A 13,437-nucleotide genomic window follows, 5' to 3' on the forward strand; every position below is an offset into this window, starting at 1 on the left:
ATTCTGTCTCTCACAGTTGAAGTGTACCTCTGGTGCAAATTACTGACCTCTGTCATCATTTTAAGTGGGGGAACTTGCACAATCGGTGGCTGACTAAATCCTTTTTTGCCCCACTGTAGTTGTACATTTGAGAGTTGTAGAGATAAGTATTTTGTAATTTCACAGTGACTTAACAAATATCAATACAATATTACACAGAGTATAGATAAATATAATATACAGAGTATTCTAAAAATGTAAGATACCACTCATTGTGGTACTGTACAGGAGAGAACTTAATGCACCAAGAAGAATACTCTTAATAAAAGAGGATGTGGTAGTGGTGGTAGAGAGGGGAGTCAGTGCAAAGTTTACCGTTGTACTGGTGTTTGAGAAGAAACCGTTTCTTTTTGGTCCCCCTTGATCTACAAGTTGCTGTAGCTGATGCCAGAGGTGAGCAAGTTGAATCAGTCAGAACAAGGATGTGATGGATCCTCTAAAATATAACCCAATTTCCAACCAACCTTTTATCTAAAAATAAAAAAATCTTACAAAGCAGTGGAACAGATCATCTGCAGAGAATGGTTTATTTGAGGAGTTTCATTCAGGTTTCGGAGCTCATTACAGTACAAAAACAGCTTTAGTGAGGGTTACAAATCATATTCTTATGGCCTCTGACAGTGGACTCATACATCTGCTTGTCCTGCTAGAGTGGGGAACTCCAGTGTACTGAAGGTTTTAGATGTGTCCTTGAGCCAACACAGCTGATTTAAATGGCCAAAACACCTCCTCAACATGTCTTGAAGTCTCCAGAGGCCTTGTAATGAATTAATCTTTATTCATCTAAAACCTGCAGGACAGGCCCTTGAGGCCTGGAGTTCCCTACCCCTGTGCTAGACCTTTAACATTAAATGCAACATTAAATACTGTTCACCATAATGTTTTATTACAGTAATTACAAAATCCTGTAGGTATTAAAGATAATGTGCTGTGCAGTAGTATGAGTCATATCTAACTAACAGATTCAAATTTGTTCATGTTAATGGAGTCTTCTTCAAACACTAAGGTTAATTATGGAGTTCCACAGGGTTCCACACTAGAACCAGTTCTGTACAGTCTGTTTACACAGAAAGCATAGCATACATTTTCGCTGCTCTGCAGATGATACCCAGGTCTCCATGAAACCAGATAATACACGTAACGATCTGCCTCTAATGACCTCTATTGACCTCTAATTTCTCGCTTCTGAATTCCGATAAAACTCAGGTTTTTGTGTTCAGCCCTAAAAATCTTAGAAATGTGATGTCTAACCAGATCCTTACTCTGGATGGCATGTACCGTGATCTCCAGTAACACTGTGAGGAATCTTTGAGTCTATATTAATTAGGCCATGTCCTTCAATGGACATAATGAACAAATATCTAGGACTGATTTCTTCCATTTTGGCAATATCTCCAAAATTAAAAATATCCTGTCTCAAGTTGACGCTGTAATTCGTTATCAGGTTTTCCTAAAACTCCCTGAAAAGCCTTCAGTTGTTCCAAAATGCTACAGCAAGACTACTGCCAGGACTAGAAAAAGCACATTTCTCCTATTTTGGCTTCCCTGTTCCATCCATTGAATTTAAAATCCTTCTCCTCACATACAAGGTCTTGAATAATCAAGCCACATGTTATCTTAAAGACATCATAGTACCATGTCACCCCATTAGAGCACTGCACTCTCAGACTTTTGGTTTACTTGTGGTTTCTAGAATATTTAAAAGTAGAATTCAGCTTTAAGGTCCTTCCTCTGTGGAACCACCGCAGTTTGGATTCGGGAGACAGACGCTGTCTGTACTTTTACGATTAGGCTTAAAACTTTCCACTTAGGTTTAGATTTCTTCCTATTAAAAGTTTTTCCTTCCCACAGTCACCAAAGTGCTTGCTCATAGGGGTGTTTTTCGGTCTATGATGGTAGGGTCTTTACATTACAATATAAAGCACCTTGGCAGCTATTGTTGTGATTTGGTGCTATATAAATAGAATTGAATTGAAAATATTTTACACACTGTTGAGGCAGCAGGAAGTGAACAAGTCAAATGGGGCAGAGAGGACCTGGTGATCTTCTGAGCTGTATTAATTGATGTGCTGTAGCCTCCTCTCTGCTTCAGTGCAGCTCCTGTATCTCACCATGAGACAGCATTTAGACACATGACACAATGGTCAGTGAATAATCATTTGTTCACTGATTGGAAAAATGTGTCATGTATCGGCATCATGTTAGAGATGATGATGTGTAGATTCTTCAGTCTAAACTACATTTCAGATTCTAAATTTGGACTAACTGCGGCTTAAAATGAGTTTTTGAATCGAGGCTACAGATATCTGAGGGAGCGGTGGTAAGCTCCAAGACCAGTGTGACACTGAACTGGAAAAGTGGGTGGGAAGTAGGAGAAAAGGAAATATTCTGAAGGCCTTTCATTAATAAGATATTTATGTTCACACTTTTAAATACAGCCAATAAATGCTGTTAACCAACAGATGATTTTAAAAAATTTAGTTGAACATTTTTAATGCATTTTGACAAGATTTTTCCTCTTTTCTATGTAAATGACCCAAATCAGTGTTACTGGGTATGAATAGCATTTAATGTTCATAATTAAACTGCCTTTTTTGCAGTTTCTGTCACCTGCATTTTGTTCTTGACGAGCTTAATCATTTTAAACATTTAAATTTTGGGTAGGAATCCAGCTTGCTCTATTAAGGAAAAGTGAAGTTGGGTAAATGATGACTAAGTGGACAACACTGAATAAAAACCCCTCGCTTCATTTTCTTTCTTAGAAACTTAAAATTATTTAACTGACTTTCAATTGAAGACTTAGTAGTTAAATGTCACATCTGACAATCTCTCCATGAGTGAAGGTTTAATTTGGGGCATAAAGCATCACCAGTGTTACGCATCAAAACAAGTTTTGGCAGCTGTGTTGAACTAATTCTGCTTATTTATAACATACTAATATTGTTTGTGTCTGTGGATGTTTGCAGGAATGAAGGCTTAGGCAATCTGTTGGTTCTGCGAGAAATCCTTATCACTTATGCTGCTTTTCATCCAGGTAAACGACCCTGTGTCAGGTTTGCTGACTCGGTCTGGATCAGATGGATTTAAAGGTTGTTTGTTGAGCCATAAAAAAGAGGCTAACTGTTTATGCATTGCTCCCTTTGCTGTAAATCCAGAGGTTAGTTATGCCCAGGGGATGAATGACCTGTGCAGCCGATTCCTGGAGGTCCTCGACTGTGAGGTTGACACTTTCTGGAGTTTTTCGTGCTACATGGAGAAATTCTCCAGGGACTTCAGGGCCGATGGTCTACACAGGAAAATAGGTAGCAATAACAAAACAGATATTTAAAAAAAATACTTTGACACAAAGTAGTGTTTTGTTTATGTCTGCCACACCCACTGTTGTCATGGTGTAAGATCTGTAAATTAAACTTTCCTTTTCTGTTTCAGATAATACATTTCATTCAGCTTCTGCACCGTTGTGCTCATATGCACCCTTATTTTAATAGTTCAGTCAAGCACTGCCTGCTTTTTTTCTTTTTATCGAAAGAGTAATATGTTACTTTATGACCCCTAGTGGTCAAACAAAGACACTAACTTTATTTCCAGGGTAGAAATTTGATGGTAGGTCGGATATGCAGAACAAAATCATATTAGCCCAAAATCCAATTAAAATAGAGTTAAGTCTCTATAAAAACAAAAAAATGTTTTGTATAAATTAGTTTAGTTAAAGTATAAAAGTTTTGTTTAACATCTAGAGTTGGAGGCAGCTCTGCTGAAGGAACTGGACCCTCCGCTTTATGCTCATCTGGTGAAAGGCAACATGGAGAGGTTTACGTTTTGTCACAGGTAGATCTGCAAGGCTTTGTTTTTCTGTGCTCTATTTTATTTTTTTATTTTGAGTTTTCAAATGCAGTTTTGCAAGGTTTTTTTGTTTTGTTTTGTTTCCCCCCCCACACAAACGTCTTATTTACATATAAGCACATGTTGCCCCTCCTTTAAGGTGGCTGCTGCTTGGTTTCCAGAGGGAGTTTGAACACAGCGAAGCACTACGCTTGTTCGAGATCCTGAGCTGTGACCACCTGGAGCTCATCTCACAGCAAGTCGACCGAGCTCGTTACCAGGAAAGAGTTGCTCAGAAATTCAGCACAGGTAAAGCCCGGAAACACAAAAGAAAAAGTAGAAAAACTCCCACAAAAAACACAAACCTCTTTGCTACTTCTTATTATGCCCTTGCCTTGTGATATTGCCAGAAGACGGTTCAGAGTCAGAGCTGCAGGCGATCAACACTGACTTCACCTTTGAGCTCTTCATCTGTGCAGCCATCCTTTTAGAGCACAGAGAGTCTCTGTTGCAGTGCCCAGATGACGTTCAGCTCCTCCAATATGCTAACGGGTTTGTTTTTGTGCTGCATCACACGGCTCATCACAAATAAGATGTGCATGTGTTAGTTAATGTGTGTGTGTGTGTGCTTTGTGCAGCCTTCAGGGGACACTGGACCTGAACAGTATACTGAAGAAAGCCGAGCATCATTTCTACAACTACTGCAAGCGCTGTGCTTGGGATTTTACGAACGGTCGCTGCAGGCCTGATCGGAGCAAACACGAGGACTTTTTTTATCATCTCCGTAGTTTATTTGTTTTAAAATGATTTTATTTATTTTTTTAATGATCTCACAGGTTGTAATCTGTAGCTGACAGTTAATCCCTACATGCACTTTTTGATGCCACTTACTTTTTTGTCTGAGGGAAACACTAATGTACTGCTGGTTGCTGCTCACTTTAAATTTGCTCACTCATCACTATGAGTACGTGTACACTATTTATTGTCTTATAGTTGACCAACACTGGGTGCGAGTTGTTGTGCGGTGATTTTTTATTTTATTTTATTTTTTTTATGCAAGGTCTAATCTTTTATTACTTCACAGTAGGAGCTTTGTTTTATTTTTTTTCCAGGTTGTTAGCAGTTTATAAATAGGCCCGGTCTCTTCGCTGGCAGTTATATTTAATGGTAGATGATACATGTATCAGAGGGGCCTACAGTATGTGTACCACAAAGTTTCCAAGAAACCACATTGCATAACTGTCCTAAATAGAGAATGACAAACATGCACACTACACTATGAATGTTTAAGAAAATGTACCTCAGTAAAAGTGTTGAAGATTTTTATTCTGCTGGTGAATAAACCTGTTTCATTTACATTTTTGAATTTTTTAAATAAAAGATGACCTTGTGTTTTGAAAGACCCTGTTTTACTATGTGAATTGATTGAGCTGAATTAAAGTCATTTGATATGTAGGAATGCAAAAGAAGATCCTCTAAGAAGCCTTAACATCAAATCTGAATAACTGTGCGACTTCAGACACATAAAAAAGATGGACTTTACAGGCGATTATCGCAAATGAGGTCAGTGCTATAAAAAATAGTTCTGCTAAAGTGAGTTAATGTGCACCATGCAATATTTACAAGCTGTTTTTAATAAAAACGGTGTCCTCACTCATCACCATTTATGGAGTATGTGAACCTAATTATCAATGTTCAGGAACTACCTTTCTTCATTACAGAGCATGTTCTGTAATGCCTATGTTCTGTAAAACTGGGAGAGAACCACAGAGTTAAAAATAGAGGCTTTTACATAGAAATCTATTTGGAGATTCGGAGAGAGAAGACGTGGGTCGAGAACTTTCCTCAATGGGATCACCTGACACCCTCTCTCCTTGCACAGTGCTCTTTATACACTGGGGAACTGACACTCGTCCTCTTAGTCGGCCTGCCAGAAGAGGGGAAAGGAGTGCTGGAGAGAAGCTCAGACGGCTGTGTTGGGTGTTGAGCGAAAAAAAAGCATTTTAATTCTGTAAACTGTCAAGCGCTGAAAATTCAACAGCAAAGGTAACAAGAATAAAAAGCATAAATTGCTTTCTGGCCTTGCTTCATAGTCTGTCTTGCTTACTGCTTTCAACGTCTAACTGGCAGAAGTCAAATTCACAAGCAAGTGAGGCTTGCATGGTTCTTTTCAAACAATCGCATGACAAAATAAATCTAATTCTCTATGAAGAAAAGTGCTCACGTTTCTCAAATTTCCACAAAGGTCATGGGTGGTTTCTGTGTGGGTGGTTAATTTCCATGTAAAAACAGTCTTGCAACAAGTTTCAGATGTTGGTACAGTGCTGCCACAACAGTTTGTTAGCATTTTCTGCTCTGTGGTTACCCAACTGGATAACAAGTGATAATTCAATAATAAGTTCTGTTTGCAACATATCTGGAGCCTTGGAGGAACAATGATTGACACATTTACAGAAAGAAAACAGGAGATAAGCCAAGAAACGTTATGCTCTGTGATTTAGTGTAATAATCAACTGGGTGTTTGTGATTTTCACAGCTCCTAAAAGGGTCTTGCTCCCTTAGTTTGGCAATTAATTCAAAACACGACTCCAAGAACTGTGATAATAAGAGGACTACTTTGCTAATCCTTCTGAACGTCAATGCTGTCCATTTCTTTTTTCACATCATTAGTTTTAAAAGGAACCAGGCCAGGTTTGAGTCTCTGATTAACTGATCCCTGAAAATTTTTTGTCACACTCCATTCATTACTATGCAGACAGGAGGATACTCTATATAATAAGTGAAAGCTATTTAGAGCCAGCTGTCGGAAAATAGATACACCGGTCACTACTGCAGGGTTAGTGTAGCACATTTAAAAGCTTGAGTAAGACACTCTAGTATTATGTTGCCAAGGCAGAAGAGCAGTAGTATATGTTTCAAGTGTCAGCTGGTCATTTAAGTCACTGTGGTACTGTGACAGCACACCACCGCAAACCGGACCTCACGTGGTAGTGGTGTCTGGGCTTATGTAACAGCACCAGGTTCACCTTTCAAGATGCTTACAGTAACATTTTAAATAACATTTTCACACAGAAAATGTTAGAACTATAAAAATACAAACAGATAATAATCCTTGGCTCAATAATGATGAGTATGTGCAAAAATGTGGGATTGCAGTACTACGTTTCTCTTCTGTGTCACAGATGTCTAAAGGACCAGCAGTGGGTATTGATCTAGGCACCACATATTCCTGTGTGGGAATCTTCCAGCATGGCAAAGTGGAGATCATTGCTAATGACCAAGGAAACAGGACGACACCCAGTTATGTGGCTTTCACAGACACAGAGAGACTTATTGGAGATGCCGCCAAGAACCAGGTGGCTATGAACCCAACCAACACTGTATTTGGTAAGAACTCCAATACCCAACCGACAAATCAGTTGAAGCAGTGATCAAATAAAAGTATTCTTTGTGTCCTCACTTTATAACCACGTAAATATTGTCGATACACTCCAAACTGAACATTACATTAACCAATTCGAATTTTTTCCATTAAATCTATTTCCAGATGCAAAGCGTCTGATTGGTCGTAAGTTTGACGATCTCGTGGTACAATCTGATATGAAGCACTGGCCCTTCAAAGTCATTAATGAGTCATCCAAACCTAAAGTGGAGGTTGAATATAAGGGTGAGATCAAAACCTTCTACGCAGAGGAGATATCCTCGATGGTCCTCACCAAAATGAAGGAGATTTCTGAAGCATATCTTGGCAAGGTAGATAAAAGTGAATGGATAACAGGATCGTTGAAATTAGGTGGAAAAGTAGGGTTTTATGCAGGAAAAAAACCCTGCAACTATCAGCAAACTAAACTGGCTAATCTTTCTAAATATGAATACTTCTCGAAAATATAATAGCACTGAAGTTTAATGACTTTGACATGAAGCAGGTTCCCCAGGTTATCTAGTGTCTGTGGTGTCTGTATAGTAAATTATAGTTAGATAAAGTGGTTCCTTACAGTTTTCATGTTTGCAGTTTCAGATCTAAAAAAAAGAAGCAATATTAACTTAGTGTCTTATTCTCTTTACAGCCTGTGACCAATGCAGTCATCACAGTTCCAGCTTACTTCAACGATTCCCAGCGTCAAGCCACCAAAGATGCTGGGGCCATCTCTGGCCTTAATGTACTGCGCATCATCAATGAGCCTACTGCTGCAGCTATTGCTTATGGACTGGACAAGAAGGTAAGCTAATTTTAAAATGTTCAGCTTTTGCTATTTTGGCTTCCTCTTTGTAATTCTCTCCTCTCAATTTAGGTTGGTGGGGAGCGCAATGTGCTTATCTTTGACCTCGGAGGTGGTACTTTTGATGTGTCAATCTTGACTATTGAGGACGGTATCTTTGAGGTGAAGGCCACTGCTGGTGACACACACTTGGGCGGTGAGGACTTTGACAACCGCATGGTGAACCATTTCACAGCTGAGTTTAAACGCAAGTTCAAAAAGGACATCATCAACAACAAGCGAGCCGTGCGTCGCCTCCGCACGGCCTGTGAACGCGCCAAGCGTACCCTTTCCAGCAGCACCCAGGCCAGCATCGAGATCGACTCGCTCTACGAAGGTACAGATTTCTACACTTCCATCACCAGGGCCCGTTTCGAAGAACTCAATGCAGACCTGTTCCGTGGAACCCTCGAGCCTGTGGAGAAGTCCCTGAGGGATGCCAAGATGGACAAGACACAGATCCATGATATTGTCCTGGTGGGCGGCTCCACACGTATCCCTAAGATTCAAAAGCTGCTCCAAGACTTTTTTAATGGTCGTGACCTCAATAAGAGCATTAACCCTGATGAGGCTGTCGCCTATGGTGCAGGTGGGTCTCTGCAGCATTTATCACTATATATTTCAGCTATGGCTCAATAAAACAGAGCTGCTGACTGAAACCATAATCAGTTTAACTTTGTGGAAAATCTCCACAGCTGTGCAGGCCGCCATCTTGGCTGGGGATAAGTCTGAGAATGTACAGGACCTACTCCTGCTGGATGTCACACCCCTTTCCCTGGGAATCGAGACAGCTGGAGGAGTAATGACTGTCCTTATCAAGAGAAACACCACCATCCCCACTAAGCAAACCCAGACCTTTACCACCTATTCAGACAACCAGCCCGGTGTGCTCATTCAGGTACATCAGGGTTAAAGTTGTGTAACTGTTTAACCCTTATGCCCAGCTGCATTCTAGGTACTTGTGTACACTAAAACCTGACTCTGATACATTAAGCTACAATATGAATAATTGTTTTCAGGTGTATGAAGGTGAGAGAGCCATGACTAAGGACAATAACATCCTTGGGAAGTTTGAACTGACTGGTATTCCACCTGCTCCAAGAGGGGTTCCTCAGATCGAGGTGACCTTTGACATTGATGCAAATGGCATTCTCAATGTGTCTGCAGTGGACAAAAGCACTGGAAAGGAGAACAAAATAACTATCACCAATGACAAAGGTACAATTATGAAAAAATACACACTAATTCATATATCCAGCAGCAAATTTATTATGAAAAAATCAAATCCTATACATGAATGCAGGGGAAAAAAATTTAATTCTGTCACAGGCCGGTTGAGCAAAGAAGACATTGAGCGCATGGTGCAGGAAGCAGAGCAGTTCAGGGCTGAGGATGAAGTCCAGAGGGAGAAAGTGACAGCCAAGAATTCCCTTGAATCTCTCGCCTTTAACATGAAGAGCACCGTAGAGGATGAGAAACTCCAAGACAAGATCAGCCCAGAGGACAAGAAGACTATTGTGGACAAGTGCAACGAAGTCATTGCATGGCTGGACAGAAACCAGGTAAAAAGCCATGCCTTAAAAGTAGGCCGAGGTTCCTCTTTATCTAAAATTGTGAAAGCAGTGAGCATTACATTGTATCAAAGTTATGAATCAATATCCTTTTTCCTTTTCCTGTCATATGCTTCCTGTCAACTCCTGACCCACAAAGCCTTCTGTCATAGTAGAGTATATTTGCTCTTTTCTTTCCCCAGATGGCAGAGAAGGAGGAGTATGATCACCAGCAGAAGGAACTGGAGAAGGTGTGCAACCCTATCATCTCTAAACTATATCAAGGGGGCATGCCAGGAGGAATGTCAGGAGGAATGCCAGGAGGAATGCCCGGTGGCTTCCCTGGCGGTGCAGGAGGTGGCTCCTCTTCTGGCCCAACTATCGAGGAAGTTGACTGAACTCAGTGTTTTTTACTATTTGCCAATAGATATTCACCTTACCTAGTACACATCTGATAAATATCTAGTCAAGTTTATAACAAATGTTTTGCAATATCTAAGCACACATCACATTCAATATCCAGATGCATATTTAGATAGTTTAAAAGTCACACCTTTGTATCAATGCTTTTTTATGCAAAAAATCAATAAATATCAACAGTAAATTCTGATTTGAAAACTTTAACGTGTGTATCTTCTCATTTGTGAAACTAAGGTATGCACAGAGACACTCAACTTGCAGCTGTAGAAAAGTGCAGATAAAACTGGTTCCTGTAAACGAACCACATGTGATCTGATCAGTATCTTTTTCCTGCCTATTAACAAGAAATATTTACAGGAAATACTGCCACAATGAAAAAAGGTCGATGTTAAAAAGAGGTGAGATGTTGACTGTAAATGTGTGAGTTTGAAAGATAAGATGCAAGCAAGAGCATGTACCTTGGAACATCTTGATCAAAGGTCAATGAAAGGTTTTTCCTGTCTATTACATGACAACTTGGTGCTTTTGCCTTTTAGCAAAATGAATTTAGAATTCAGCAAAAACTGAGTTTATCACCAGATGCCATTTTCCCATACTGTGGGCACATGAAAGGGGGGATTGTGGGTGGGGCATGAAGACCTACACATGCAGTTCAGGGTCAAGCGTATTGGATGTGCATATAAAAGCAAGTGTGCCCCACATCTGAAACTCGGGAATCACGACCGAAACACAAACATGTTCTTGATCATCAGTTGCTTTGCTCTTGTGGCCTCTGCATTGGGTGAGTGATTTGTGATTTCATGACAAAGAAATTTGCTACCACACTCTGAGATCTGTGGTGGTAGTTGTGGATTTTACTCTTGCTGTTTGACTAGCTGCACAAAAGTAAACACTTTACACACTGGTCAGCTGTGTGCGAAAATGGGAAACACAGTTAAGCATTTTGTGCACCACCAAAAAAGACAAGTACAAAAATACATACAGAATTAACTCTGACACTTTTTGTCAAATAACTTTGAGCTTTTTTTATGTCACTGGGTCTCAGGGTGTGGAGTGCCTGCTATCAAGCCCCAAGTGAGTGGATACAACAAGATTGTGAACGGGGAAAATGCTGTGTCTGGCTCCTGGCCTTGGCAGGTTTCGCTTCAGGTAGTTTCAGTTATTTACTACTCACAAACAATGTGGTTTTGCTACAGTCACGATTTACAACAACTTATTTCATTTTAAATTAAAATGTAGAAGTTTGTTACAGATATTTTTTTTTCTTTATTGCAGGATAGCACTGGATTCCACTTCTGTGGAGCTTCACTGATCAACCAGTACTGGGTTGTCACTGCTGCTCACTGCGGTGTGAAGTAAGTCACTTGAGTGCTGTAGCAACACAATAAGTCTTCCAACACTTTGATCATCCACCTGATTTATTTCTTTTTTTTAGTCCATCACACCACCGTGTGATCCTGGGAGAACATGATCGGCAGTACAATAGCGAGCCAATTCAGGTCATGTACATTTCTAGGGTGAGCTATAATACAACACAAATGAAAGTTGTCTTCATCAAAGCCCTTGTCTGAATCGTATTACATTTGTGTGTGGTTTATCCTCACCTCTTCATCTAGGCCATCACTCACCCCTACTACAACTCCCAGAACTTTAACAATGACATCACTCTTCTGAGGCTGTCCTCCCCAGCACAGTATACTTCCCGTGTGTCACCTGTGTGCCTGATGTCCTCCACCAGCAGCATCCCCTCTGGAACCAAATGTGTCACCACTGGATGGGGCCGGACTGGAGTAACATGTGAGTTTTTTTCCAACGGGTGCATTGAGATAATCATCTCACAATACACTGGTGTAAAAAACTTAGTTTACAAAAAGGTAATGCAGATAAATAAATGAATAATATACACTGCTGCATAGTTCCTGGAGAAAAATGTGAAAGACTTCGTTTGCAATTAGACTAATTCTTTTTATTCCTATCCTTTTTTTTGTTTTTCTCAGCAAGCCCTCGCTTCCTCCAGCAGACCGCCCTGCCTCTGATCAGCCCTGATCAGTGCAAGAGCTACTGGGGTTACAACAGAATCACTGATGCCATGATCTGTGCTGGTGCTTCTGGAGTGTCTTCCTGTCAGGTAACAACCACTTCAAAATGATTATGACAATGATCAGAAATACTCTTAGAAGGTCAAATTTTAGGGGGTAGCTCAGAATTTTCAGAAAATGCAGAAATTAAATGCATCACTGCTGAATAATATCAAGAGCATGATAAAAATGTAATATTTTCTTTTATATCAACAAAGTAAAAACATCCCCTTTGTCTACTTTAGGGTGACTCTGGTGGCCCTCTGGTCTGTGAGAGCAGTGGTGTATGGTACCTCACTGGTATTGTGTCCTGGGGAACCTCTAACTGCAATGTCTACACCCCTGCTGTGTATTCTCGTGTGTCATACCTGCGCAGCTGGGTCGACCAAACAATTGCTAATAACTGAAGCTTAAGAAAAAAATAAATAAATCAGCAAAACACACATGTGTAGGCTTCCCTTTAATATACTGCTAGCAAAATAAATAAGAGCACACCACGTTTCCCATCTTTCCATCAATGATTACAATATTATCGGTAAATGAATAACAATCGCACTAGTATTTTACTAGTTATTACTATTACAACTGACATTTGATGTTAGCAAATCCCACAATGCTGATGTTTGGTGAATTTGTGACAAACAGAACAATAGATTTCTAAAACAGCTACTGTTGGTTTGTTGTTTTTCATGCCCATCTGATAAGCCAGAGAGTGAGGGTGATTGGGTAGGATAGTGAAAGTGGTTACTAAAGACTGCATAGCAGAACTAAAATGTTGGAAACCACACACTATAACAAGACAGACCTTGTACAGTATTACACATATAAGGCGTCTCCCACTTTTAAAGCATAATTACAAAAGTGTTGCAGCATTAGCATATTCTGGGGTGTTCCTGGTTTTTTATCAGCTCATTTCTGCATGCGTTGCTTCATTTGCTACTGCGTAAACTAAAAGGGAAGAGCAATCAAAGACTTCTAGAAGAGGCAGTAAAGACAGAATCTCTCAGCTAAAAGAAACATGGGGACTGGTAAGATACTTACATGCCTGTTGTCAGTCACTAAAACAGAAATTTAGTTAAAGTTGTGCACATGTTAAGTTACACAAACTGAAACGCATGATCTTGTGATATGGTGCATAGATCATGTGCCAATACTTTAATATACATATATAAAATCTGCAAAGCACTTATTTTGTGTGTGCGTGTATATATTATATTATATTATATTATATTATATTATATTATATTATATTATATTATATTATATTAT

The 13,437-nt window shown here is 39.8% G+C and overlaps 3 protein-coding genes across 3 annotated transcripts in view; all 3 read left to right on the plus strand.

Moving 5' to 3' along the window:
- Nucleotides 1-5,258, plus strand: part of LOC102208237 (GTPase-activating protein GYP7) — a 12,465-nt gene extending 7,207 nt beyond the window's left edge. The window contains exons 5-10 of the mRNA XM_005754102.1: nt 3,006-3,073; nt 3,195-3,341; nt 3,777-3,867; nt 4,022-4,170; nt 4,272-4,413; nt 4,500-5,258. Of these exons, the coding sequence (XP_005754159.1) occupies nt 3,006-3,073; nt 3,195-3,341; nt 3,777-3,867; nt 4,022-4,170; nt 4,272-4,413; nt 4,500-4,668 (766 nt within the window). The 3' untranslated portion in view covers nt 4,669-5,258. The remainder of the gene's footprint in view (nt 1-3,005; nt 3,074-3,194; nt 3,342-3,776; nt 3,868-4,021; nt 4,171-4,271; nt 4,414-4,499) is intronic.
- Nucleotides 5,259-5,740: 482 nt separating this feature from the next.
- hsc70 (heat shock cognate 70) lies at nt 5,741-10,294 on the plus strand. The gene is made up of 9 exons (XM_005754103.1): nt 5,741-5,907; nt 7,044-7,248; nt 7,409-7,614; nt 7,929-8,081; nt 8,154-8,709; nt 8,816-9,018; nt 9,140-9,338; nt 9,450-9,682; nt 9,874-10,294. Exons 2-9 carry the CDS (start codon nt 7,044-7,046, stop codon nt 10,066-10,068), a joined length of 1,950 nt encoding a protein of 649 aa, XP_005754160.1. The 5' UTR covers nt 5,741-5,907; the 3' UTR covers nt 10,069-10,294.
- A 426-nt stretch (nt 10,295-10,720) lies between these two features.
- On the plus strand, nt 10,721-12,611 carry LOC102208774 (chymotrypsin-like protease CTRL-1). The gene is made up of 7 exons (XM_005754104.2): nt 10,721-10,871; nt 11,136-11,239; nt 11,366-11,445; nt 11,526-11,607; nt 11,707-11,887; nt 12,088-12,218; nt 12,414-12,611. The coding sequence occupies exons 1-7, from the start codon at nt 10,736-10,738 to the stop codon at nt 12,573-12,575; spliced, it is 876 nt and encodes a 291-aa protein (XP_005754161.1). The 5' UTR covers nt 10,721-10,735; the 3' UTR covers nt 12,576-12,611.
- The last annotated feature ends 826 nt before the right edge of the window (nt 12,612-13,437 follow it).

Source organism: Pundamilia nyererei, unplaced genomic scaffold, assembly GCF_000239375.1.
Source record: "Pundamilia nyererei isolate P.nyererei 1_Seehausen unplaced genomic scaffold, PunNye1.0 scaffold00508, whole genome shotgun sequence".
Classification (NCBI taxonomy): domain Eukaryota; kingdom Metazoa; phylum Chordata; class Actinopteri; order Cichliformes; family Cichlidae; genus Pundamilia; species Pundamilia nyererei.